General features: G+C 40.3%; 1 protein-coding gene across 3 annotated transcripts in view; it reads left to right on the top strand.

The window, feature by feature from the left end:
- LOC113015681 (E3 ubiquitin-protein ligase Midline-1-like) overlaps nt 1-27,407 on the top strand; it is a 93,012-nt gene that overhangs the window by 40,681 nt on the left and 24,924 nt on the right. For 2 of the 3 annotated variants that reach the window (XM_026157799.1, XM_026157798.1), the window contains exons 2-3: nt 10,625-11,412; nt 26,933-27,028. In XM_026157799.1, coding sequence (XP_026013584.1) covers nt 10,693-11,412; nt 26,933-27,028 — 816 coding nt within the window. In that variant the 5' untranslated portion in view covers nt 10,625-10,692. Of the gene's footprint in view, nt 1-7,988; nt 8,006-10,624; nt 11,413-26,932; nt 27,029-27,407 lie in introns of those variants that run through there. The other variant, XM_026157800.1, reaches the window with a different exon arrangement.

The following is a 27,407-nucleotide window of genomic DNA, read 5'->3' as shown; positions in this document are numbered from 1 at the left end:
TGCGACCTTTGGGAGAGATTGGATATTGTGTTTTTGAGTGACAGCAGATTACTGCTTTTTGGCGAGTGATTCAAACTCTAAGTGCCGCCATAACCACCCCGTTTCCCTGGACGTAAAAAGCTTCGCAATTTAAAATCACAAAGGTCTTTAGATTCCACACACTGGAGAATGGTTCAATATGATGAAATCCCTTGGAGGAGTTCGTCAAAGTATGAAGCCTGAAAAGAGGAGAAAATGTCGCCAAAATTGCACATTAATTTTAAAATGGCTGACTTCCTGTTGGATTTGGGATATTGCTCCAAGAGACTTTTTTGTACATCTTGATATCTCCTATAAGCCTACCAGGTTTCAGATTCATACATAAAACACAGAGCTGGGGCTGTGGTTTTGAAATTTTGTAGGGGGCGCTGTGGAGCCATTTTGCGCTATTCAATGAAAATGATCACATAACAACAAAGCCTTAAGCACAATGGAGGAGTGCGCCAAATTTCAAGCCTCTATAAACTTTCCAAGCCCCTCAAAAGCCACTTCATTTTTCATGGTGAACAGCGTTGCCACCAGGGTGCGCCGTTCAGTTTAAAGTCACAATTTTTGCACTAAAGCATCATCAAGGACTGATGGTGATATTCACCGCTTTTGAGGTGGCCACTATGAACCTGTGAAAATCAGTACAACAAAGTGTAAGACATGACATTTCCTCTTCCCACTAGGTGGCGCTCTTCATATTCCTGACAATGGGCACATCAATCTGTTCAGGGCGGGTGTGACATCATGCCTGTAAAGTCTGGTACTAATCAGACTGGATTTCATTGAGTTATACTAATTTGTTTCTTCATGGCGTGACATCAAAGTTCGCCATGCTGCTGGGGTCACACCCTTTCACGAAAAGTCACAGTTTTCACTGTAACCCAAGACCAACTCCTTAAGGCTTTCCTGGAGAAATTTGAGGCTGCAGATGTCACCCATCACTATACTGTACCCCAAAGTGTAAAACATGACATTTCCTGTTCCCACTAGGTGGCGCTGTCCTTGATGTCAAATATGGCAGTTGAAATATGTTCAGGGGTGGAGCCTTATCATATGTGTTCACTTTGGTCCAGATCGGAACATGTATGACAGAATGAGAGGCAATAAGATTTTCATGGCGAGTCATCGAAATTCGCCATGGCGCCACGGCCTCATAGTATTGTGAAAACTCAAAAGCTCCGCAATTTAACATGGCACAAGGGTGTAGTTGACACTGTCCAAATTTGAAGGTTATGAAATGAAACCCCAAGGAGGAGTTCGCAAAAGTTCGAGGCATGGAAATGGCAAAATTAGAGCCAAAATGTCACCTTCTCTTCCAAATGGCGGACTTCCTGTTGGGTTTGCGTCAATGGGCCCACAGACTTTTTTGTTCGTCTTGGCATGATACACATGTGTGCCAAATTTCATACATGTAGCTGAAACGATGTGGTCGTAGGGCTGCATTTAACAAGGCATAGGTGGCGCTGTAGAGCCATTTCCCAGTGCTCATATGTAAAACCATTAAAATACAAAATTTTTCACCAGACCTGGCATGTGTGCAAAATTTCATGAGTTTTTGAGCATGTTTAGGCCCTCAAAAAGGCCCTTGTTTGGGGTGAATAATAATAATAATAATAATAATAATAATAATAATAATAATAATAATAATAATAATTAAAGCTGCAAGCAGCGTTATGAGGGCCCTCGCACCCCATCGCGTCGAGCTACGCCCAACACCTACAACCAGCACCTCCGATCTGATGTCACATTGATGAAATTCATGCATTCAACCACCAGCTAACATTTCATCTCATTCAATCATGATTATAGTCGTCCCACTAGGTGGCGCTCTAACCATTATGTACAAATGGCATAACAAACATTTCCGAGCTCGAGTCTCATCACGCCTGCGACCTTTGGGACATATTGGACATTTTGATTTTGAGTGACAGCAGATTACTGCTTTTTGGCGAGTGACTGAAACTCCACGTGCCGCCATGACCACCCCGTTTCCCTGAACGTAAAAACCTTCGCAATTTAACATCACAAAGGTCTTTAGATTCCACACACTGGAGATTGGTTCAATATGATGAAATCCCTTGGAGGAGTTCGTCAAAGAACGGTGCCTGGAAAGAGGGGAAAATGTCACAAAAATTACACATTAATTTTAAAATGGCTGACTTCCTGTTAGATTTGGGATATTGCTCCAAGAGACTTTTTTGTACATCTTGATATCTCCTATAAGCTTACCAGGTTTCAGACTCATACATAAAACACAGAGCTGGGGCTGATGTTTTGAAATTTTGTAGGGGGCGCTGTGGAGCCATTTTGCACTATTCAATGAAAATGATCACATAACCACAAAGCCTTCGTCACATTGGAGGTGTGTGCCAAATTTCAAGCCTCTATAAACTTGCCAAGACCCTCAAAAGCCACTTCATCTTTCATCGTGAACAGCGTTGCCACCAGGGTGCGCCGTTCAGTTTCAAGTCACAATTTTTGCACTGAAGCATCACGAGGGACTGATGGTGATATTCACCGCTTTTGAGGTGGCCACGATGAACCTGTGAAAATCAGTACAACAAAATTAAAGCCATGACATTTCCTGTTGCCACTAGGTGGCGCTGTCCGTATTTCCGACAATGGGCACATCAATCTGTTCAGGGCGCGTCTGACATCATGCCTGTAAAGTCTGGTACTGATCAGACTGGATTTCATTGAGTTATACTAATTTGTTTCTTCATGGCGTGACATCAAAGTTCGCCATGCTGCTGGGGTCACACCCTTTCGCGAAAACTCACAGTTTTCACTGTAACCCAAGACCAACTCCTTAAGGCTTTCCTGGAGAAATTTGAGGCTGCAGATGTCACCCATCACCATACTGTATCCCCAAAGTGTAAAACATGACATTTCCTGTTCCCACTAGGTGGCGCTGTCCTTAATGTCAAATATGGCAGTTGAAATATGTTCAGGGGTGGAGCCTTATCATATGTGTTCACTTTGGTCCAGATCGGAACATGTATGACAGAATGAGAGGCAATAAGATTTTCATGGCGAGTCATCGAAATTCGCCATGGCGCCACGGCCTCATAGTATTGTGAAAACTCAAAAGCTCCGCAATTTAACATGGCACAAGGGTGTAGTTGACACTGTCCAAATTTGAAGGTTATGAAATGAAACCCCAAGGAGGAGTTCGCAAAAGTTCGAGGCATGGAAATGGCAAAATTAGAGCCAAAATGTCACCTTCTCTTCCAAATGGCGGACTTCCTGTTGGGTTTGCGTCAATGGGCCCACTGACTTTTTTGTTCGTCTTGGCATGATACACATGTGTGCCAAATTTCATACATGTAGCTGAAACGATGTGGTCGTAGGGCTGCATTTAACAAGGCATAGGTGGCGCTGTAGAGCCATTTCCCAGTGCTCATATGTAAAACCATTAAAATACAAAATTTTTCACCAGACCTGGCATGTGTGCAAAATTTCATGAGTTTTTGAGCATGTTTAGGCCCTCAAAAAGGCCCTTGTTTGGGGTGAATAATAATAATAATAATAATAATAATAATAATAATAATAATAATAATAATAATAATAATAATAAGAAACGGAGCAGATACAATAGGGCCTTCGCACTCTCAGTGCTCGGGCCCTAATTAGTAAGTATTAGTAAGTAGTAGTAAGTAAGTATTGCATAATGGCTGGTTGAGACTACACCTAAACTAGCAAAGTTTCATGACATAATGATGATTATTGCTAGCAATTTTGTTTGCACTAATGCTAAACCTATAATAGCTGTATAGTTTGGTTGAAAACAGTTTCCTGTTGAAATATGACTCACCTGTAAACAGGCACCTTTAAAAAGTGAAAACATCATTCAAGCTTATTAAAGACTATATAGTATCATGCTAATAGCTAACACTGTATGACCAAGGCAAACGATTAAAGTATCGTGTAACGTGTACAATGGCATTATTACTCATTACACAGCAGGATAGAGCTGCTAACATAAGCTAAAATTCAAAACATCATGAATCTGGTTTTTTTGCACAACCTTAAATAGTTAAATAATGAATAACAATTGCAGATTGTTCCAAGCAGATAGATGAATATAGACAGAGAAAAACTGATTATTTTAATGAAACGCGACATTTAGAACTTCTTTGAAAGCAGCTGTTACAGAACATTTCGATAAACTAGATAAATATGTTGTGAACATTTTTAGTCTACACACAAAATTGTTAAGCATTTTAATGAAAGATGAAGAACAAAAATATAATGAGCCTTCTCCTTTTTTTATACATAGACTTCTATAAATTAGATAGATGTCATTTTGGATGAGGCACTATCCAGCATCCCATAAAAATATAGCTGCAAGTAATGTTAGGGACAACAGTTCCTGTTCAGAATGAAACATTTTCTTCACATGCTGAAGCTGCAGAGAAACAGAGGAGAAATGACTGCGGAGGAGTCTTCCACCGCTCATTCAGCTTTGTATTGCCCCCCACTGAACGCTATTGGTACTGACATTTCAGTGGTTCCAGCACAGCAGACGAGTCTTTCACACATAGTGGCAGCTCTGACAGTCATGGGGCACAAAGTGATGGTGGGAAAAATAAACAACTCTGATTCCATCAAGTTTTTCCTCCACTCTCAATGGCCTTTCTCCCCCCTCTCTCTCTTGCTTTCTCTTCTTTGCCTCCAGTTTTTTGAAAGTACTTCTTTACATCCCCTTTCCACTCGTTCTTCTTCTGTTTTGTGCTCTGTCACCTCAAAACATGGTTCAACAGTGTCACCTATGGTGTGTTGAGAGGCATTTCATCTTGTCTCACCTGCCAATTTGGATTTGTGTAACTATGCATGTCTATATGTAAGCGCAGATTTAGATTTGTGTGTGTTCTTTTGTCAGACTGAGGGTTTTTTTTCTCTTCATCCTTTCGTGCCTCCAGGTTTCCTCCCTCCCCTTTCAAACCTGTCAGAGCTTCGTCAATGTCTAACTTTTTTTTGGCTTTGTCAGGAAGTTATTTTTTCCTGCATCTACCTTCTCTACTTTGTTTGTTAGTTGGCTGACAGCTGTGTGCTGGAATGGAGTGCATAAAAAATAGTCCTTAGACTGGTCCAATTGATATTTAGTTCATTTATGCACTTTTATTACCTTCAAACAGACAACACTCATGCATTAGATTTCTTTTGTTTTAATGGTTATGCTTTGTATTAACCTCATTGTGATAAGTCTAGAGAGTCTGATTAACAAAAGGAAGCATGCTCCAGAAGGAGTGGAACTGTTTTACACTTCAAGAATACCTGAGAATTAAATAGAACTTTTTTTTAATGTAATATTGGATGATTGTGGTCTTTTTCAGTGAGCTATTTAATCTAGTTCATCTTTTAATTAACAACAGTCGATCAATAGTCCTCTGCTATCAGTGTGGAACAAGTGGAACATAATGAACCAGTTAGAGGACATCCGATTGGCCGAGCTCACACATTTTTTAATATTAACTTCATCAACGTGGTTGGATTGTCACATTTTTTGACATCTTTTAAAAACAAATGCAAGCCTCAAACTAATTTAAAGGATAAAGTTTGCCAGCTAATCTTAGCCAGTTTGTGCCGGCCCTTTTTTCTGTCAGCTTGAGTCACGTTGAGATGTTTGTTACTGATAGAAAAAGGGGAAATTATTAAACATGTGCAGAAAGATTGTACAAACACATTAGCTTTAAATGCCCAGTCGCTTATTATTGAAAACTCATTACAGATATTAATAAATAGGGCAAATATAATTTGCTGCCCTATAGGAATACTTTAAAAAAATCACCTGATACACAATGCTATATGGTTTTATATTTTAGTATCTTATAAACTGATGATTACTAGATTGCATAAAAGTGCACTGAACAGTAAAAAAGCTGATGTTTCAGTAAATAGTTATCATTCACTTTAGCTAATGAGGCTCTACTAGAACCACTTGCATCATTCATTCCCCTCACAACTGCCATGGTTGGTCATTTTGACCCTGTCCTGCAACAATAGCAGAAATCCAAAGAAATCACCTTGAAGGAGGGAAGATGTGTCATCTAATTTTTCTAATTATAAGTAGGATTTAACAAAATATGTTTTTAGGATTAAGTTTTAAGGGTTTCATTAGTTTTATTGAAATAACATATGTAACATATTAGATGTTAGAATCCAGATAAACAAATAAACAAAGGGTATTATAAACATATCTAAATTATTTTATTATTATAGTAGAACATTATAAAAAAAGTTAAAAAAAAGATGTTTGGCTAATGCATCATATCTAATTAAGCTAAAATAAAGAGGATACCAGATTTAACAGGTTACAATGACCTCTTTTCAGTCTTACCAGCAAGTTAAGTTAGCTTAACTTAGCTTAGTCTTCCAACTGTTAGGCTAATGGTGTACAGCTTGTTTTTTTGGCTTTAAATGACAACATATGCATTTAGTTCAAGTTCTAGAGTTTGTCTAGAAAATTACTTATCAAGCTTTTCGGCATCTTTAGCCACAAGCTAGTTGCTAACTTAGTATGGCTACTGGTTGCATGCCAGGTAAAAGTAGGATTTAAGAAGATTTTTTGTTGTCACAAAAAACTTTACACACCTGACAGGAGTTAAAATACAGAGATTGATGATAACTCTTCCCTACACAAGTCGCAGCCTCTTGTTGTAAAAAATCATAAAAAAAGTTGAAAGATTTGGGTTTGTCCCAATCTTACATTGCTTGCATTTAGGTAGGAGTGAATTTGGAGCTCTTCTGCCATGATCTTACATTTGGAGAAGTCTGTGTGTTAAGTTTGTGTTTACATACATGACCGCAGATGCATACTGTCAAATACTTGGGCTAAATAAGATTACATCTCACCCTACTACATAAACTTTGCTCCCTCATGTTGAAACTGCTCATTTAGTGATTATTTAGCTTCAGAGCTGCTGTAAGCTAACATCCAACGATGCTGTTATGAAAAGGCAATTCGACCAAAAGAATAACAGTATACGCTAACCCTTTCAACCCTCCAAGTTTTATTTGACAGTCGGAAAGCTCGGGTCTCACTGACAGATTAGTTGCCATTATAAGCACCTCAGAGAGGCTCTTAGATGTTTCAGAGTAGGTGTTTTGTGCTAATGAGTATGTATCACTGTGTGTGCACATGCTGCGATGCCAGTGTAGATGAGTGTGTCTCTCTGAGTGTTTGTTTTTAACAGTCCAAGCAAACACATACCCATTCCGTTTCATTTAAAGCATGCGATTGCCAAATCACTCCCATCTCCCACATTCAATTACTTGCATTTTCCTCTGTATATCCTTCCATATTTGCTTGATTCCAGCATTTGGCGTTTCCCTTCTGATATAAATGTAAGAGATCAAGGGCTTGCTTGGTAATACGTCTATGTACACAGTTCCCCCCATCCCATCTCTTTCACCAGCTCATCAGGTCTCACAGTAAATATCTGATCTCAAATATCACAGGTACTAAAAGTGGTGGTTGGACTGTGCTGAGCTCATATGAGGACAGTTTATCTGCAGCACTTGTTTTTTTGTTTTTTTCCCCAGAGGATGAGAGGAAGCCATGCATAAAGATAGATTAGAGAATGAAGAGGAGATATTCAGAGTGCAGCAGTCCACTCACACGAGTTTTAATCTCAGTAAACAGTGACATCTGCTGAAAGGGCCGCACCATGGAGATAAGAGCGGATTTCTTTCCTGCATTTCATTTCATTCCTTGCATTTTTCTTTTGTGTGTGTGTGTGTTTGTGTCACTGTCGTTATTATGCTTAAAGTGTGTAGAAATTGGAGCATGGTTTATAACATCAATTTACGTACTCATTATAATCAAATGCATTCATACTCAAAATCATTTATTTTTCAAATCTCATTGTTTTCAGAATTATCTGTGTGCTAATCTGACATTTTCTTTCTTTCTTTTTTCTTTTTTTGTGCTGTGACACATTTCCTGAAACTGGCAAAGATCCTTTTAGCCCTAAGGGTTGGTTTCACTTTTATTTCACTTCCAAAATAGGGATTTTTTTTCATTGACATTTTCAGCTACAGTAAAATCCAATTTATCTTCTTAAAATTAACCAAAAGTGTATTAAAAGGCCTAGGGCTATGAGTTCAGAAATGAAGAAAGCATGCACTGTTGAATTTTTAACTTGGAGGCAAAGTCTCAGAGGTAACTTGTCTTTATTAGAACTGACTGGAAACAGAGCCACACTTATTTATTAGCTTACTTGAGCACTTTTAGTTATATTAATTAGCAGGCAGCTCCCCTTTAATGCTTTCCAACATAATCAGGAATTTATAAAACAGTAAATCTTGCTACATTTTGTTGTTTTGTGTTTCTAAATTTGAGTTGAGTTTGAGCCTCTTCTACATTTTCTTCCTGAGTCTCTTGGAGACATGTTGACAGCACGGAGGTTCACGTGGAAATCCAGAGTCAGCGGCTCTGCAGGAGAAATGAATTGGCATGTGTTCTAATTAGCAACTGACTCCAGATGTGGCAGATGGAGCCACAGCTGTAGTCAATGTTAAAACAAGACTCCCATTTCAACTCGAGTGGTAAAGGTGCATCAAAGTTGAATTTATATGATTTGAGCAAAAGTAAGCTTGAAATAGCTTGAAATGAATGTACGGACGCCTCAAAAGACATAAAAACCCATTAAAAATATCATCAAGCTTCATCAAATTTCATTTCATTTCTTTCCTTTCTTTAATGTAAACCAGGTGAGAAGAACAATCTATAGTCATTTCTTTGAAGCATTATTACTTCCGCCAAAGAGGTTATGTCGAGTTTGTGTGCGAGCCTCATTCAGTCTGTGAACACAGTAGTTTCGGATGAGTTCTGAAACTTTCAGTGTAGCTAGTTAAAACATTTGTCGGCTACCCTTATCTGATCTTGCAGTGCTTCTTGCTAGAACATGATGTTCTAGATGACTTGGAACACTAATTATTTTGTCTCACTCAGAGCATGCTGGGAAAATTATACCCCTTCTAGTGCATAGCTAAAAGAAAGATAGTAATGTTACAGAAGGTGCTAGCACAAAATGTACTCTGTGTGTTTATCATGCATCAGGCAATTAAATATTATTTGAGAAAACATGAGTGGGATCAGCCTTCTGTAGCCAAAATGAGTAGAGCACAAACATATATCCCATAATCCCACCCATTTAAGAGCAAGTTGGAAAAAAAAGACGTCTTCAACCTGCTCTTAGACTTTTGTTAAGGCCTTTTCTGTCACTTGTCTTTTCGGGGCTTCCATGCTGTACTATCTGTACAGTGACTTAATGGTAAAGAACGAGGGATAAAGCGAACCTCACTGCCACTATTGCACACTAGTTACATAAAGTATCTGATTAGTGAGAAGTTGCATTACTGGCTTGTGGCTCAGTAGTTTTAAGTCCAGCCTGACAGATGCTTCTTGACGGCAGCAGCTGCTGCTGATGGTGTGTAATCTTGTTAATCCAAGCATAGGGAAACCTATAGCGTACTGCGGTCAACAACAATGAGAATCACAAAAGGGCACAAAGTGGGTCAACAGCACATCTGCAATGTGGCTGCTATAAAGACCATGAGATATTTGTTAGAGCAACTATATGTTTGACTTTCAGCCTACAGAATGGTCTTTACGTTTTCTGTTAGTACAATTGAAATGTATATATAAAGCACCAAATCAGTAATACACAACAGAAAACCGCAACAATCAGGCCATATAAATATGGCCTCATATAAATAAGCACTTGGTGTCAGTGGGAAGGAAAAATCCCATTTTAACAGGAAGAAACCTCCAAACTGACTAGCAACATTCTCCTCAGCTTGTTTTTTGATACTAATGCACCTTTTTCTAACTTAGACTGTCTTGAATCTTGCTAATAGGCTCCCAGCTATTTTCACTTTCAAGATTAAGCTTGAGATTTTTTTTAATTTTTGATAAAGGATATCATTAGGGCTGGGTCAGATGACCCAGAACCATGATGAGGAACCTCCCATCAAGCACTGAGCATCTCTCCTGTAGTTTTGCCTTGTCTTTTATTTGTCGCCTTGCTGTGTTCTTCTTTTCGGTCTTCTTTTTAACCTCATTGCTCCGTAGATGGCTGTCTGTTCCTCATCAAAGTGAGTTCTTCCTTCCCACCATCACCACATTTTTGCTCATAGAGAACTGTCTAATAAATGAGGTTTTCTCTCTAATGTTGAAGGGTATGTAGCTTACAAAATAAAGATCCTTGAGGCCACTGTCGCAGGCAGTATATAAACAATTTGGAATTTATAGACCCCTGTGCCTCCTTTCTACTTAATACTGTGGACAAAAGTAGAAGCTCCACAGCCAAATTATCGTCAGGTGTTGATTTTAAACTTCTAAATGCTTATTGGTGGAACATGCTGAACCATGCTAATTAATCTGTTTACTTAATCTTATTTTCAGTCTTCAGTCAGATGTAGAAAACCCGGTACTTTAAGTCAACTCAGTGGTCTGCTCCATTGAGATATAAGCCCTCCAAAGAAAGCGCAGAGAAGTAAGCTGTTTCACACCATTTAATCACAAATCCCCCTGCTTTCTTTTCCTTTCTCCCTCTCTCTGCTCGCCTCCATCTATTTCTCTGGCCTCCAGACAGCTGAGTGGCTCTTCTGGATTTCGCTGACACTGCGCCTGGTCCCGCCTGGCCTTTTTTAATCAGGATGGACACTCTGGAGTCAGAGCTAACTTGTCCAATCTGCCTGGAGCTCTTTGAAGACCCACTGCTGCTCCCCTGTGCCCATAGCCTGTGCTTCGGCTGCGCCCACCGCATCCTCGTCTCCCACTGCACCACCAACGAATCAGTTCAGAGTATCGGCGCCTTCCAGTGCCCCACCTGTAGATATGTCATTTCCCTGAGTCCAGAGCGTGGACTAGAAGGACTTAAGAGAAACGTGACCTTGCAGAATATTATTGATAGAGTTCAACGGGCCTCATCTTCAGCCGGGCTCCCCCTGTCGTTGCCTGCCCCTCACAGTGGGCCCAACTCTCCCGGCGAGGAAGGTAGCAACCGGTTGGCCCTGGTCCCCCTCAGCGCTGCCATGTCCAGCCCGAGCACACCTCCGGAGCCGGTCCAGTGCCAGTTCTGCGAGCAGGACCCGCCACAGGACGCTGTTAAGACATGCGTAACGTGTGAGGTGTCGTACTGCGACGAATGCCTCAGAGCGACGCACCCCAACAAGAAGCCGTTCACCGGCCACCGGCTCATCGAGCCTATGCCGGACTGCCACCTCAGAGGGCTCCAGTGCCTGGAGCACGAGGAGGAAAAGGTGAACATGTACTGTGTCACTGACGACCAGCTCATCTGCTCACTCTGCAAGTTAGTTGGACGTCACAGGGACCACCAGGTGGCAGCACTGAGCGACCGCTATGAAAAACTCAAGGTAAGCACAGAAATGGATTTTTTTCTCACCCTTCTTATGTTTGCTTAATTGATTTTAATGAAGTTATTTCACATTTGAAATCTTCTAAAAATCCCCATTTTCTAATTAAAACCTGCAAGATCCGTCACATTCTAATGACAGATAAGCTTATACTTTCTTTGTTCTTTATCTTATACCCATATAATGAATATTAAACTTTAATTTTACTCTGCTCAAAAGTGTGAAATTTTCTATTATCCTTATCCAGGTATCTCACTCGATTATCATGTGAGATTATCATGTGCTGACTTATTATCTCTGCTGAATAATTAAGCAATTAGCATAATCACTGCGCCATGCCACTGTGCCAGGAGGGCGTTCAGAAGCAAGCACACAGAGCGAATATGGGGAGTGTCATTAGTGACGAGGCATGGTGTCTTTAATGAGGTTGCAGGTTAACGAGCACCAATTGCCTGCTGGGTGTAGGTGTGCTTAATTGAGCATGGCTATTACAATGTGCTGGTAATGGAGATGGAGGCAGTGTGTGTCTGTGCGTGTGTGTGTCTTACAGCAAAGATCATGCAGAAGTAAATGTTACCTTGGATGTCCACCAGATGGTTTCTTCTATTAATCTGCCTTTGACTAATATAAGCACTTTGCTGGAGAGTGTCTCCAGTGACTTAGGATTACATTTGCATAATGTTGGAGTATTTTAATGGCTTCTATAAAAGGGAAGGGAGACAAAAAAGGGAAAAAATAGGTCAAAGTAGAAATGGCCAAGGTATAGCGACTTCAGTCCAAAGCCAAGCTTTCATAGTACAAAGCAAAATCCAGAAACTAGGAGTATGCAGTTACCTCCATTTACAAAGCTGAATTAATGAATGCAAGACACATCACTAGTCTCCACATCACACCCCTGATGATGTAAGTTCACTTTTACCTCACGTTTGTGGTCCTACTAGGCTGCTAGTAATCTGATTTTAGATCAGCACAGAGAAAGTTTTCTCTGGCAAACGGCCTTCTATGTCACACAATGAACACATCACTTCTTCTGTTCAGTTAGAGTAAGCAGGTCAACAGGTCAACAGTTTGCAACAACACTTTCTGTTTTCGAATGCGTCTTTGTCTTCAGTTAAAGTTGAAAATTAGACATTATTTAAGTTATGTAAAACAGTATATAGGCACATACAGATACACTATCACTATTTCAGCTTAGCTTTGTTGAAGCATAACCAGTGTTGGAGTCTTTACTCAAAACAAGTAACAGATTACACATTACTCAGTACTTTTCATCTAAGTAAAATGAATGGAAATAAATTGTCTCATACTTACAAGTTAGGAATATCAACCATAGGCTACAGTTCTGCACACAACTCAAATGACTGTCTGAATGAGACACATATACAATCTTTCCTTTAGCATGTACGTATGTAATGTGCCAAGAACACAAAGCAAAGTTGAAAACAAACTCAAAGAGACTTTAAAGGGATCGCCATGGTAATTCTACTTTACAAATAGGGAATGGAGGCTACAACGTCACTGCCTCTGTTACCTGTTGAACTTCAGACTCTGGCTGTTGGGCTGGGGCCAGCATGCGATTAACTTTGTCTTCATTCTGTGCTCTTGACTAGCTTTGTGTTAGCATGTTTTTGTGTAGAGGGTTGCAAAAGAACTGAGATTGTGTTAGCGGTGCTTGTTTCTGTCCTGGACTAATCATGAGCTTGTCCCTTTGTGCTATCAAAGAAAAAAACTGTTTCTATCACCACATTTTCCTCCTCCTGCACATGAACTGAAATTAGCTGATTATAGCACAAATGGGTCTGTGAGATATCCCATTAATAATGTTTTTCCATGATCAACATTGACCAGTCACATTTTTGTGATGTCATAGCTTTGAAATATGGAGGAAAGTGTCTTAGGTTGTATAAAACTCTCTTCCAGAAAAAATTAGTCATGTTAAAAGAAAACAAAAACACTGCTGTATAGTTGTTTAGAAGTGGGAATTAGCTATAGAGCACAGGGCTGTAAACATGTTTTTCTGCTTTAAAGTTGGGCATTTTAAGATGCTAATCTACTGGGACTGACTCGCTTTTGGAGGCAGCCTCAAGCAGCAGCTGGAGGAACTGACTTTTTTGTGCTATTTCTGTGTTCCTCTTGGTATCGACCCCAATCATCATGATCCCTACTGGTGCATCCTAAGTATACCCATTTATGCATCTACTGTAGGTTGCAGCTGTGTCACCTCTAATGTCCAGCACAAGCGCATTCACTTAGGTCAAGCCTGATGATTTGAATAAAGACAACGTTTGAGCTTTTACGCTGATAAGTCCACACAAGCATACGTGCAACAGGGAGAATAGAGATTCCCCACCACCGCACCAAAGCAGCAGGCAGGGAAATACATGTAACTTTTCCAAAGTGTCATTTAACCAGGGGACATTTTTTGGCCACACACACACACACACACACACACACACACACACACACACACACACACACACACACACACACACACACACACACACACACACACACACGCACACACACACACACACACACACACAGAGATAGTGTTTATTCAGCCTTGCTAAGCACCCCTAAATATAATGTCAAGAGTGAGCGTGGTTCTCCTTTTACAAGGGCTTTGAAATATGTGTTGGTAGTTGGTAATATGTCCTTGGAGAAAGGGCATGCAGTGATATAATCAGAGAAATTGAACCTAACTAAAATCAGTGATTATGATTACATATGTGTGCACCCAATAAAAATGCCTACAAACATTCCCTCCTGCCTTTCTGTTTATCATTGTTTTGTTTTAGAACCAGCTTTGCCTCCAGTGATGGGCTTGATGTTCTTTGTCATTAGATTTAATGTGGGTGCCTCTACCGCCTCATGTTGCCTGTTTCAGCAAATTTAGGCAGAGAAGAAAAATTAGCAGGAAGGCTACAGGTTAGTGCATCATCTAATTATCATGATTTTCTTTCTCCCCGCTCTCCCACCATTCAACCAGAGAGAAATAGCACAGGTCAGCACACCCTGCAGTTATTATACAAACTAATTATCGCCTATACCACAAAACAAAAACACAACCCCCCCCCAAAACAAAACAACTGGATGGCACTCGTGTCTCCTACTTGCGCAGAGGTTTTTAAATACTGCCTGTGTAAGCCAAGAAAGTGTGCAAGACAAATTGTTTAGACCAAGCAAACCATGTCATACTTTGAATCCGCGTGAGCAATACTACTGCAGCTCATGTGCATTCCCAAGTTTCAAGCGTTTCTTAACAGTTATGTGAGAGGATACACGTCTAAAACCAAATGAGGGATTTCTGTCACATGTTCCAACTTTGTTATTCAGTCATTTCCCCCCCAAACGTCTTGACATTTACTTCTGACAGGGCTCGTTGGTTAAATGAAGTTCTTGTTGAAATATATAGTCCTCCTGCTGTTTGACATCACTCAGAGTACCTTGTGAGGACACTGACAACAGATGGGAAAACAAAGCATATGTGACTGCTTCATTAACTTGTGAGCGCGCTCGCTCGATTTTTCTCGCACACTTACACAAAAGGAAACATACACACGAAGGCACTAACGTCTACACACACACGGACACACACAGTTTATACACACAGGCATTTCAACGGGCTCTCCATAATCTACTGAAATATTTAAAAGAAAGGAAAACTTCATAAGAATATTAAAATGCAAATTTAAAACAGAACACTTTAAAAGCCAAAGACGGGGAAAAAAGTAAAAGACAAAGAAAATAACATAATAAAATATGAACCAGTTGAATGAATGAGCAGGTAAGATTAAATCTGAATTTATTAAATAAGTACAAGGTCCATATTAAGTAAAAGCAGTAGAAAAAAGTCATTAGCTTGGCTTTAAACATAGCTCGAGTTGGGGCAGCTCTAGGCCCCAAATGCAGCTGAATCACAACTGTGCACTGGTTTAAAGTCAGTTTGTTGGATTTGGTTTGAACCAGTCCTTGCAGGTCTGAGAGATGTGTCTGCTTTTTGTTTTTTTATTCTGCAATCCAGGTCCTGAAGTTCAGTGCTGTATTACACAAGAAGCCAGAACAAATTGGTTTAATGTGTTCTCTCTTCTTGGTGTGTAGGCAGTATTCTAGTGGCAGCTTTTTAAATGAATTGGGAGGCCAGTAGGAAGGACATTTCTATCCAAGCAAAAACAAAACAAAACATTTTTGCTATCTATAAGTCATAATTTCAGGTAATTTGGTGGTATCTTACATTTTCAACATTGTAAATCACATTTCAGAGAAGATGACATGAAATTTTGAGTTACATATTGTATTTCAAGTTAACCATGTGCTTTGCAACATAACTTTGAAAGTTTATTTTAAAAATCACCAAAGTGCTTGCTCATAGGGGGTCATATGACTGTTGGGCTTTTCTCTGTATGTATTATTGTAGGGTCTGCCTTACAATATAAAGCGCCTTGAGGTGACTGTTTTTATGATTTGGAGCTGTAGAAATAAAATTGATTTGAATTGATTATTTTACCATGTTTTGTGTTAGCTGTCATATAGCTAACATTTGCTCTGTGTTAGCAAGCTACTATTATTAGCTAAACATAATGTTATAAGCCACCACTGAGCTGATGCCATGTACTTTTGGCTACATCTACTCACTCTTTTATATTTAATGGGGTGTGCCAGTATAATGCAGCTTCATGATATTAGCTTTTTTGTGTTTTGTTTTGTTTTGGTAGCAAGTTGAAATGAACTGTCTTTGCACTTTGTCTCAATGAAATGGTGAAGGGTATGCAATTAAAAAAAATGAAAGAACTAATTTCAGTCATCTCTTTTGAGCTGTTGTGAAGAAATCGCATTTTTGCGTGCCTAGATGGTGAGAACATCAAATTTGCAATCACTTTACAAACTGATAAATTGACTGTTTGTTACTGAGGTGAAAATTCCAGGGTTTTTTCTTCAAAAAAGTAGAAAAGAACATTAACACAACAGCATTTCTGATCAGTCATAAACACGACTTTAAGTCCAGGATAAAAAAAAAAAAGCCCATTGAGCTGAATATTATACATTATCCTTCAAGTTAAAGACGGATTATTGCTAATCACATTAAAAGCCACACTTTATTTTTCAGACCACTGGCTTGTTTTGCTGTCTTCAGTAAGAGTGAGGCTTAAAATATATCTCTGCCTCAGGATAAGTTCTGATTCAAGGCACCACACATGTCACGTCACTTAACTTTAATTCATTTCTGTAAGCTATTACTTTTTCTCTAATCTGTGCATGGCAGCATTTTGTGAAACAATGCATTAAAACCAGACAGCATATAGTCATAAATAAATAAAAGCAATGCTGAGCTATGATTATGCAACACAAGTACATTTAGACACAGACTGTCCTCAGATTTTATGAGCATTGTACAGTATACAGTGAATGTGTTGTGCTTTAAAAAGGCAGGTTGCGTGGTAAACAGAAACAGGGTAGGAAGTAAATTGAGGTCTAACAGAATTACCAAGTAAAGTGCAATGCAATATTAATGGTGAAAAACGCATTAGATATTTAATTTATAAAGACAGAAAACTTTGGGGAGACTTCTTAGACGAGGAGGTCCAGCACGTAGCCTCACTTTGTCAGGTAGTTCCAATAGCTTAAAGCCAAAATGCTCAATCTGTTACAGGTCACCCAATTTTCTTTAGATATGATTTTTCACTTTTTTTTCTTTCATTATAAAGTCTGACAACTTGGAACTGTTTTGGTCATATTTTCTGGAACATTTCATTCATATCACTTTTTGCCTTGATCTGCTGGAGTTTGAGATATCCCCACTCCACAGGGGGTGCGGGGGAGAATATCAGATGATTGGAATAGTTTCCTTTTTTTCCAGTGGCAGTGGTGGTGGTGTGTGTCTGATAAGAGCCATGGAGGTTATTGTGGGAACACCCATCCTTTTTCGGAGATAAAATTACCCCCGTCACAGAGGAGGCAGCTGGGAATAGCTTTTAAAGTCCTTGGCTCTGGGTCTGAGGAGAAAGAACCTTGAGGATAAAAGATGGCAGCTGCTCTTTGTGTGTGTAATTTCAAATCACAGGTTGGTTCTGTTTTGTTGTAATCCACTTTGGTTAATCAGCTGCCCTTTAGTGTTAAAAAATACGTGGGGCTGTCAAGTACAAACACATTAAAACATGAGCAGACACAAAAGCTTCTGAACCATAACCTTGGTGATAAGCATGACATTTAGCTCCATGTCTTCCAGCCACCTCATTCATCTTTTATATCATTAAAAAAATACTTATTCCCTTACATGCTTTGACAGTCCATCCTATCGTCCTGACCTTTTTTCTTCCTTTTTTTAAATGCAACCTTGACTTTGGCAAACAATCTTTAAAGTGGATCATAAAACAGCAATAAAAAGCTAAATTAAAAATACATATGCTGACAGCCAAAAGCATACAGTGTGTCAGTACAATTTGACATCACACCCTCCACTGGTGCTGCCGCTGGGTGTGATCAAAAGCTCAACAAGCTTGAAACTTTCAAACAGAGAGAGTGAACACTGCTTCTTCCCTCTGACCACACAGCAGTGATGCCAGAGTGTAGAGGACACTCTGCATCACTTTACTGATGCAGCAAGATGAAAAGTAAACCCATTGGCAATGTTTTTTAGGGGGCAACTGGCTATTCTTTAATATGCCAGTCATATTTATCACCTACAATATTATGGTATAGAGTCACTTAAATCTTCAACAGCTGATCTTCTTGGACTTCTTGAGGAAGGATCATGTTTGCAAGTAAGCAAGAGTCAGTTAGTTGGTAAATCATCTTTCTCAGCTACCCCCCCCCCCCCCCCCCAAAAAAAAAAAAACACAAAAAAACCCACAAAAAACCATCAACAACATCCTGACAAAAAGTGTAAGGAGCATTACCAAAAAAGAATTTCAACAATGTCCTACTTTCTAAACATTCATTCAGTCACATACACACAGCACAGTCACAACATAGTTTGACAAACATAAAATAGTGTTTCTGTCCTAGCAAGGTGATTCTGAAAAAACTATTACCTGCAAACATGGCATATCTGTGTGCAGTGTGTCCTTAAAAAAACAAGGAAATTGAACATGTAGAGGGTAAAGAAAGAATCTGTTCCAGATGAACAGTATTTTAATGTCATGTTCTTAAGAAATCAACTAAAAATCCAACAAAGACCTGACTTGGGACCTGAGAGATGCATCTGGCCCTTCAGTTTATGTTCTATTGTTCGTCAAAAATTGTCTAGGTGGAAAAGTGTCTACGAAGAAGGGAAACAAAGAGAAAAGGCTGTAGATATACCAAATTTTGTAAGGAAGTAGACTAAAAATGAAGTGATTAATCCAAATTTGTTTCTTGACTCAAGTCAGGTCAGGTACGACAGTGTCTACAGCCATCTGTAAAGCATGGTTGAGGCTCTGTCATGGTTTGGGGATACATTTCAGCCAGTGATGTTGCGGACTATGTGGATCCAAATTCATGGAAATATGAAACAGAAACGTACCATCAGATTTTGATCCATCATCCAGTACCATCTGGAAGAATCTGATTGGCAACGGCTTCATTTTCCAGCATGACAATGATCCCAAACACTCCACCAATGCAGTAAAAGTGTACCTGGATAGAAAAGCCACTCTTTCAGTCTTGATCTCCCCAGAGCCTGGACCTCGACATTTTGGATATTTGCTGCTCTGGTTCTGGTCATATCAAAGTCTGGTATGTTTGAGGTGAAAGCACGATGTTAGCATTTGTATTGTTGCCCTTGTAAAGTTGAAATAGTGACATTATTATTATACTTTGCTTATTTGTGGTTAGCATAAATAGACTGCTGTGTTTGCGCATTGGGCTCTTTGTCTTCGGAACTGGTTACTAGCATTTCCTGTTGTTTAGTGCTTTTGAGTCATTTTGCCCTCGAAAGATCTGCCTGCTGCTGTTAGATGGAGTATTGATGTAGCTACTTAGAAGATAAAAAGATAAATCCTAAACTAGAGTCTGCATTTCAAACCAAGGATGTTATAAGATGCTTGGTATCCCATGCGCTCATATACAGATATGAGATTCTCTCTTTAACTGTAATAAATAAAAGCCACTCTGTGAAAATTTACAGTGCATTGTGTAGCACTCGCAGACAACTTTTACTTCCTGTACTCAATGTTCTCCTCGCTCTGGGCTTTTTTGTTTCTCTCTCTCTCTCTCTCACACACACTTTTTCAATTTCTTCTACAACAATGCTCCTTTCATGCTGTGTTTTCTTTTTGCTCTGCTGTGCTTTGCTTCATAATCAGTGCCCTTTTCCTGTAGCAGTCATCTGTGCTTCTCTCAGATTGATAAAAAAAGACAAACAATTTGTTCCCAATTTATAACTTAGCTCACTAGTGGAAACCAACCAATACACAACGCCTACTTCATTGATGATATGAGATAAATACATTATAGATGTGTGTAGGGACAGGTAGACAGACTATAAAGCAGAGCAGTAAACAAGCATGGGCTCTTTTAAAGTTCCCGTTTCCTCTTCCTGCTTACTCTTTAATGTCTGTCTTGCTGTTTAACTGTCTGCCTTTGTTCTTCCTCATCTTTTCCTCACAGTCTCTCTCCTCATCTGCATGACTGAGGTTTCTCTGATCTCTCTAACTCATGAACCAGGAAGAGAATGGAGATGAATCCTCAGAGCACAATCCTGCTCAATGTCACAGTAAATCTTAGAAAAGACGTAGGTCCTCTGAAGTTTTGACTTCATTTGCTTACCATTTCCTATCTGTGAGTGAGCGAGCATGTGTGATCCGCTCGCATACATTCTTAGCTTATCAGCACTGCTCCAGGTTGATTTGTTTCATTCACAGCATGCATCTACAGCCATTTTTGAACACATGAACAGTGCATACACTGATAACAAGTGTGATGCTTGTTATATAGAGACATGTAACCTTTTTTGAAGCCATCACAAAGATGTTAGGTGATGAAAGAGATGAAAAATTTGCTTCGGTTTCAAAGAGTGGATTCTTTTAGGGCGATTTAAGAAGAACCTAAGAGAAGTTCTGAGCATGCTGCAGCAGAACACCTTCTTACTAATTAAAAACAGATGCCATTGAGTGAATAAGCTTTTCTTTGAAATATAAAAACCTCACAAAAACTGTTTTGAACTCTCATGGCTGTTAGGCTGAAGCACTTGAAACTTCTTGGCTACATTTAGGCACTAAAAGTTTTTTCGTTACTCTTAGGTACTGAAAAGTACTTAGTTCAGTTTATCCATTTAAAACTACTTGGTTAGATTTGGGCATAAGAAAGTTACAGTTAGGTTTAGATACTGAAAACGCCTTGATAGGTTTAGGTACTGAATGTTTCTTGGTTGGGTTTGGGTACTGAAATTTACTTAGTTGGGTTTAGGGACTGACAACTACTTGGTTAGATTCAGGTACTGAAAAGTACTTGTTTAGTTTTAGGCACTGGAAATTTCTTGCTTAGGTGTGGGTACTAAAGAAAAGACCATAGTTTGGCAAAAAAAATATATTCTTTTTCACAACATTTGAAAAATAATGACTTAAACCCAGCTTACTAACACCGTGAGCCTGTGCATCCGGGCACAGGGGCCAAATATACCTTCATTCCAAAAGCCCCAATCCGGTGATTTTGCCAAAACAGCTTTAATTGAGGCCCTGGGAATGAGAACAGGCTTGAATTATGCGTCTTCTGATGGAACTGCTCTTCATTCACTTCGCCTACTTACTCAGTTTGAGCCAAGTCTCAAGTCTCTACACAAAAGCCTGAATCAAACCGCCTCTACAGAACAGGTTAAGACTGCTCCTCTATCGCTGACCTCTGGATGTTTACATAAATCCTAGGTGGGTTGTGGGAGTAAACTAACAAGCTTTCTGAAAGTGTGGAAACCAAGTGGACTGAGAAGTCCATACCTTGATATTTTTAGGCTGCATGGTGATGCACAATCCATTTCTTGATATTTTCTATGAAAGAAACATGGGAGATGTCACAAAGTACTGGAAATCAACTACAGTTTTACTGGGTAATCTGTTTTCACTCTGTTGGGCATGGCTCATTGGTGTTGCAGTGGAGTAGTATCAGTGTCTGATCCACAGTCAGTGTGTTCTCTGCAGCAGATGGCAATGAACAACCAGCTAAAAGAAATCATTATTGGTGTACAACAAGTATTTGTAGCATTTTGTAGCATTTTTATAATTTTACCTCCCATTAAACAGCCATATCAAACAAGGAAGTGAGAAAAAACACTTTGACATGACATTTTTTATATGCAACACATTTTTTGGTACTGCCTCACTCGGTTAGCTCAGTTTTTACTGGCAACTTGTGTTTCAGTGGGACGAAAAACAAAAATTACTCTTTTGTCTGATGGCTTTGAAAAGAACTGTATCTTTCTTAGTGCGTCCTTTCTGCAAATAAATTAACCCGGTCAGCTGTTTCAAATATTCAGGTTTTTTTTGGTTTTTTTTGCCTGTCCCATTTGGTTCTTTAGCCGTCAGAATTGTTGTCTGAAGACCAACAAGGATACCCAATGGATTTATTTTGCCAAATGGATCATCGTGGCATTGCCGTATTGGTCCATTTGATCGACCTTTGTTTTTATTATTTATTATATTTTATTTTCAGATGTTACAGACGGGACAGACATGAGTGAGGGATAGGAAAGGGAGAAAGAAAGAGGAAGGAAAAGAAAAACGGAAGGGGAGAGGGACAGTGAGAAAGGGGGGGAGAAAAAAAATCTCCTGGATCACCTGTTGAGAGAGAAAGAAGAGAAAACAAGCAAAAAAAAAAACAAAGCAACATACTAAACACAACACCATCCCATTAATCTAGCTAAGTGTATAAAGCAATAAATACTAAATATTCAATGTTGTTGTGCAGCACGCAGGACAGACAGCGCACAATGTGCTTTGAAGTACAGTGGGGCAAAAAAGTATTTAGTCAGCCACCGATTGTGCAAGTTCCCCCACCTAAAATGATGACAGAGGTCAGTAATTTGCACCAGAGGTACACTTCAACTGTGAGAGACAGAATGTGAAAAAAAAATCCATGAATCCACATGGTAGGATTTGTAAAGAATTTATTCGTAAATCAGGGTGGAAAATAAGTATTTGGTCAGTAACAAAAATACAACTCAATACTTTGTAACATAGCCTTTGTTGGCAATAACAGAGGTCTACTATAGGTCTTTACCAGGTTTGCACACACAGTAGCTGGTATTTTGGCCCATTCCTCCATGCAGATCTTCTCGAGAGCAGTGATGTTTTGGGGCTGTCGCCGAGCAACACGGACTTTCAACTCCCGCCACAGATTTTCTATGGGGTTGAGGTCTGGAGACTGGCTAGGCCACTCCAGGACTTTCAAATGCTTCTTACGGAGCCACTCCTTTGTTGCCCGGGGTGTGTTTTGGATCATTGTCATGTTGGAAGACCCAGCCTCGTTTCATCTTCAAAGTTCTCACTGATGGAAGGAGGTTTTGGCTCAAAATCTCACGATACATGGCCCCATTCATTCTGTCCTTAACACGGATCAGTCGTCCTGTCCCCTTGGCAGAAAAACAGCCCCATAGCATGATGTTTCCACCCCCATGCTTCACAGTAGGTATGGTGTTCTTGGGATGCAACTCAGTATCCTTCTTCCTCCAAACACGACGAGTTGAGTTTATACCAAAAAGTTCTACTTTGGTTTCATCTGACCACATGACATTCTCCCAATCCTCTGCTGTATCATCCATGTGCTCTCTGGCAAACTTCAGACGGGCCTGGACATGCACTGGCTTCAGCAGCGGAACACGTCTGGCACTGCGGGATTTGATTCCCTGCCGTTGTAGTGTGTTACTGATGGTGACCTTTGTTACTTTGGTCCCAGCTCTCTGCAGGTCATTCACCAGGTCCCCCCGTGTGGTTCTGGGATCTTTGCTCACCGTTCTCATGATCATTTTGACCCCACGGGATGAGATCTTGCGTGGAGCCCCAGATCGAGGGAGATTATCAGTGGTCTTGTATGTCTTCCATTTTCTGATGATTGCTCCCACAGTTGATTTTTTCACACCAAGCTGCTTGCCTATTGTAGATTCACTCTTCCCAGTCTGGTGCAGGTCTACAATACTTTTCCTGGTGTCCTTCCAAAGCTCTTTGGTCTTGGCCATGGCGGAGTTTGGAGTGACTGTTTGAGGCTGTGGACAGGTGTCTTTTATACAGATGATGAGTTCAAACAGGTGCCATTCATACAGGTAACGAGTGGGGGACAGAAAAGCTTCTTACAGAAGACGTTACAGGTCTGTCAGAGCCAGAGATTTTCCTTGTTTGAGGTGACCAAATACTTATTTTCCACCCTAATTTACGAATAAATTCTTTACAAATCCTACCATGTGGATTCATGGATTTTTTTTTTCACATTCTGTCTCTCACAGTTGAAGTGTACCTCTGGTGCAAATTACTGACCTCTGTCATCATTTTAAGTGGGGGAACTTGCATAATCGGTGGCTGACTAAATACTTTTTTGCCCCACTGTAGCAGCCAAGAAAGGTGTAATTTAAGTCTACGAGCAGTGAACACGCATGTGCATACCTGTGTGGATCAGCGCGCTTGTTTTCAAATGGTTTCCACATGTAATGGTCTGCAAGAGGATGTAGCGAGCCATAGCCCCGTCCCCCAGGGCATGAAGCAGGCATGGAGGAGATCCAGGCCCCAGACATCCAGAGGCCTCAGAGTGCGAGAGCCCAAGGAGGACCACTGGAGGGGCATCCGTGCCACCCTCATGGGAAGGGCTGAGGATCCCCAGACGAGACGTCACCCAGTAGCCACTGAGTAGAAGCTAGAGGGGGCTGCACCGGCGTGCCCACCGGCTCTGCCAGCAGCCAGCTGTGCCAGAGTGAACCGAGCCGCAGGCCCAGAGGCCGGAGACCCGAGGGCCCCCCGCACCCCGGAGGAGGCCTGACCGAGCAACAGGCGCCAAGCCCCGCCAAGTAGCCACCGGGAGTGAGCTGGTACATACCTGAGCGCCCAGCCCCGGACACCAAGAACCACCAATGCGCCGACCCCTGAGGGCATCAGTCACCGGCAGGGAGTGTAGTGAGGGGAGATAGGCCTTGGAGGGCCTGGGAGTTCCCAGAGAGGTGGAGTCTAATACCCGACCTGACATATAGACACAGACAAACAGGCACATGACACAAACATGCATTCCCACCCTCATGCAAACATATACAAACACTCAGCACTCACCCAACGTAAGGACAAATATTCAGTTTTACTATTAAGTTTTACCTCCAAACTTCAAAATACTGGCACATTTTTAAATAAAGAAATGCTATAATGCAGCATAAATCTGTGATAAAATAAAAACAAGTAAAATATCATGATAATAATAAAACTATAGTCACACACTCTGAATTAATAACTAAGTTTTAAATTTTTGTGTCAGTCTTTGTCTTTGTGTCAGGACAAAAACCACTTAGTAAAGGAGGACGGAGAAGGAAAAAGGTAGTCTAAGATCACTGTAGCATTCAAGCAATAAAATTTTTTTAGTACATGTAAGTGTTCCACATTTTTATAAACTGTATATTTCACATCTGCAGTGTCAAATGTGAAAGTATCCATCATTTTTTATTTAATCATTTTGCATCCATGTTAAGATAATCTAAATCCTGCGGCTCGCTATGTATAATAAAACTCAACAAATCAAAAAGGCTTAGCCAAGGTGATTCAGAGCAGATTAATTTCACACAGAGACTTTTCTGTTTTTTTGGAGGGATGCAGGGTAAAAATCTTGCTTGGACCGGCAGCAGAAAAAGAGGACAGGCAGACAAAGAGAAAGAGAGATGGTAGGATAAACCGGCAGGATGACTGACAGGTGACCTGACAGGGCTAGCAATCCCCAGAGATAAACGCCACTTGGCAAAATGGATGCTGTCGATGTGGAGTCCAAATAAAACAGCAAACAAACACTCAAAGGTTATGTTAACATGAACAGGAATGTAGCCATAAACAGAGGCACGGAAAACTTAACATAATTTTCGCTGCTCCTTTTCCCTTTTGTGCGTGTTTGTGTACTTCATGAACTTTACCTTTCCTACATTACACTGGGGTGAGGAAACACATTTCAACTGCATCTGAGGGAGCTGCTGACTTATTGTTGTTTCTCTTGTCCTCATCTCCATCCTTTCAGAGCTCATTTTTTTAGAGGGATAATGATGACAGCGCCATATTTTTGTTCAAAGAGTCCTTTATGCCTTGTTTGGTTTTTGTGTGTCATCGCCGTATTAAGGCCATCCATTTAAGCCGAGTACAGTAGTGTACACATGCTTGCACACGCAAATCTCTATCACTATTTACCGTGGTTGTTTATACAATATTCCCTCTTGGTAGTGCCTTTTTAATCCTTATTGTAGCATCAGAACTGCCTTTGTTTACACTGCAGCTATAAAAAAAATGGGGGGGGGGGTTAAAGGTCGAGCAAATACAAATGTTGTTTCACAGCAGCTTCACTTGTGAAGGCGAGTAAGTAGCAGCTGTAAAGAAAGCAAAAGATTCACTTCTTGTGCGTTAGGACAAGTGTGCTGCCTGTCACGGCCTTGCTGCTCCAGCGAACTTGCACACCTTTTTTGTTTTTGGAGACATGGAAATCTCAGAGTTCACCAAGTCTGGGGTGAAATTCATCTGGAAAACAGTTTTGAATGGGCAAGAGGAGATGTGGCATCAGAGCAGCTTAAGCACGCTTGGTTTGGCAATAATATGACGGTCTTAGAAGTAGAGACAGCTTGTGCCCAGGCAGATGAAAAGCAACAGAGAGAGGAGGAAAAAAAGGGGGGGAAGGGGAATGGATGGGGGGGAGCAGGGAGGAGCATTAAGGGACAGCACTGACGTGCTGTCACCTGTTTGCCGGTTCGTTAGCCGGGAGCGCTGCTGCATGCTCTCATAGGGAAAGCTTTTGATGCCTAATTTGCCGCTTGGCCGGGTTTGCGCATGGCTCGGTGCTCAGTGGAGTGGCTGTCCCAGTCACATCCTCTCGTAGAGTAGGCTTCTCTGTCAGAGGCTCGGACTCGGACGGGGCAGTATGAGGAGGCAGTACAGAGACGAGGGGTATCACCCGCGCTCAGAGGTACATGGTCACCAAACGCACCTGTTTAAAAAGACAGTTGATAACACCGGAGCTCCTGGGGACGCTTGCGCAGAAGGAGAGATGATAGAAAATCGTTGCTTCTTTTTGCTGTTATTTTGTGGACTTGAACTGAGGAATCAAACTGTTTTTTTTTTTAATTTCTTGTGTTTTCCAGACGCAGCTCTTTTCCACTTGCTTTAGAACTTTTTCTGTTGTTGCCGTTGTTCTGATATTCTTACATCCCCTCTGGCTTCCATGAGAAAACTAAAAGGGAAAGCGGTTCTTTTTGCATTTTTATCTTCCTTGTATTGACAGCTCTTTCTCCACTTTGATTTCTTTACATTCACGTCAGAGACTGTTTTTTTTTTTTTTTTTTACTTGTCTCTCAGTTTCTCCGTTGTCTCTTTTGTGTTATTGTTTTCTGCAGCAAGCTCTGGATTCCAACCTGAGTAATCTGATCAAGAGGAACAACGAGCTGGAGTCTCTTATGGGAAAACTGATTCAAACTTGTCAGCATGTAGAGGTGAGTCCCACGTTGCCCTTTATGGTTAGCTGTATGTTGGAATTTATTAAATGAATGGATAATATAATATTTTACTACTTAAGACTTAACTGTAGCATCTCCTGTGTAACCTGTACAGTATAGTTACTCAACATTGTTTATTAACCCTTAGCTTAGCATGTAGCAAGAGTTGACAACAAAACATACAGTAAATGACTGAATATGACTATCATGTTGTAAACCTAATATAATATTTATTTTTTTGTTTTAGTTTTTTTATATTTGTCATTTTTCCTTGATTACTCACTCAAACTGTTGTGCTGTTTTATTTGTGTTTTGTATTTTGTAATGCCACTGCAAAAACCTTTTTTTCTTTATGTATTCATGAGACTGTTAATGG

The sequence above is a fragment of the Astatotilapia calliptera genome, chromosome 23 (assembly GCF_900246225.1).
Source record: "Astatotilapia calliptera chromosome 23, fAstCal1.2, whole genome shotgun sequence".
Classification (NCBI taxonomy): Eukaryota; Metazoa; Chordata; class Actinopteri; order Cichliformes; family Cichlidae; genus Astatotilapia; species Astatotilapia calliptera.
The sequence above is the reverse complement of the archived record's forward strand: the minus strand, read 5'-3'. Positions and strand labels throughout refer to the sequence as shown.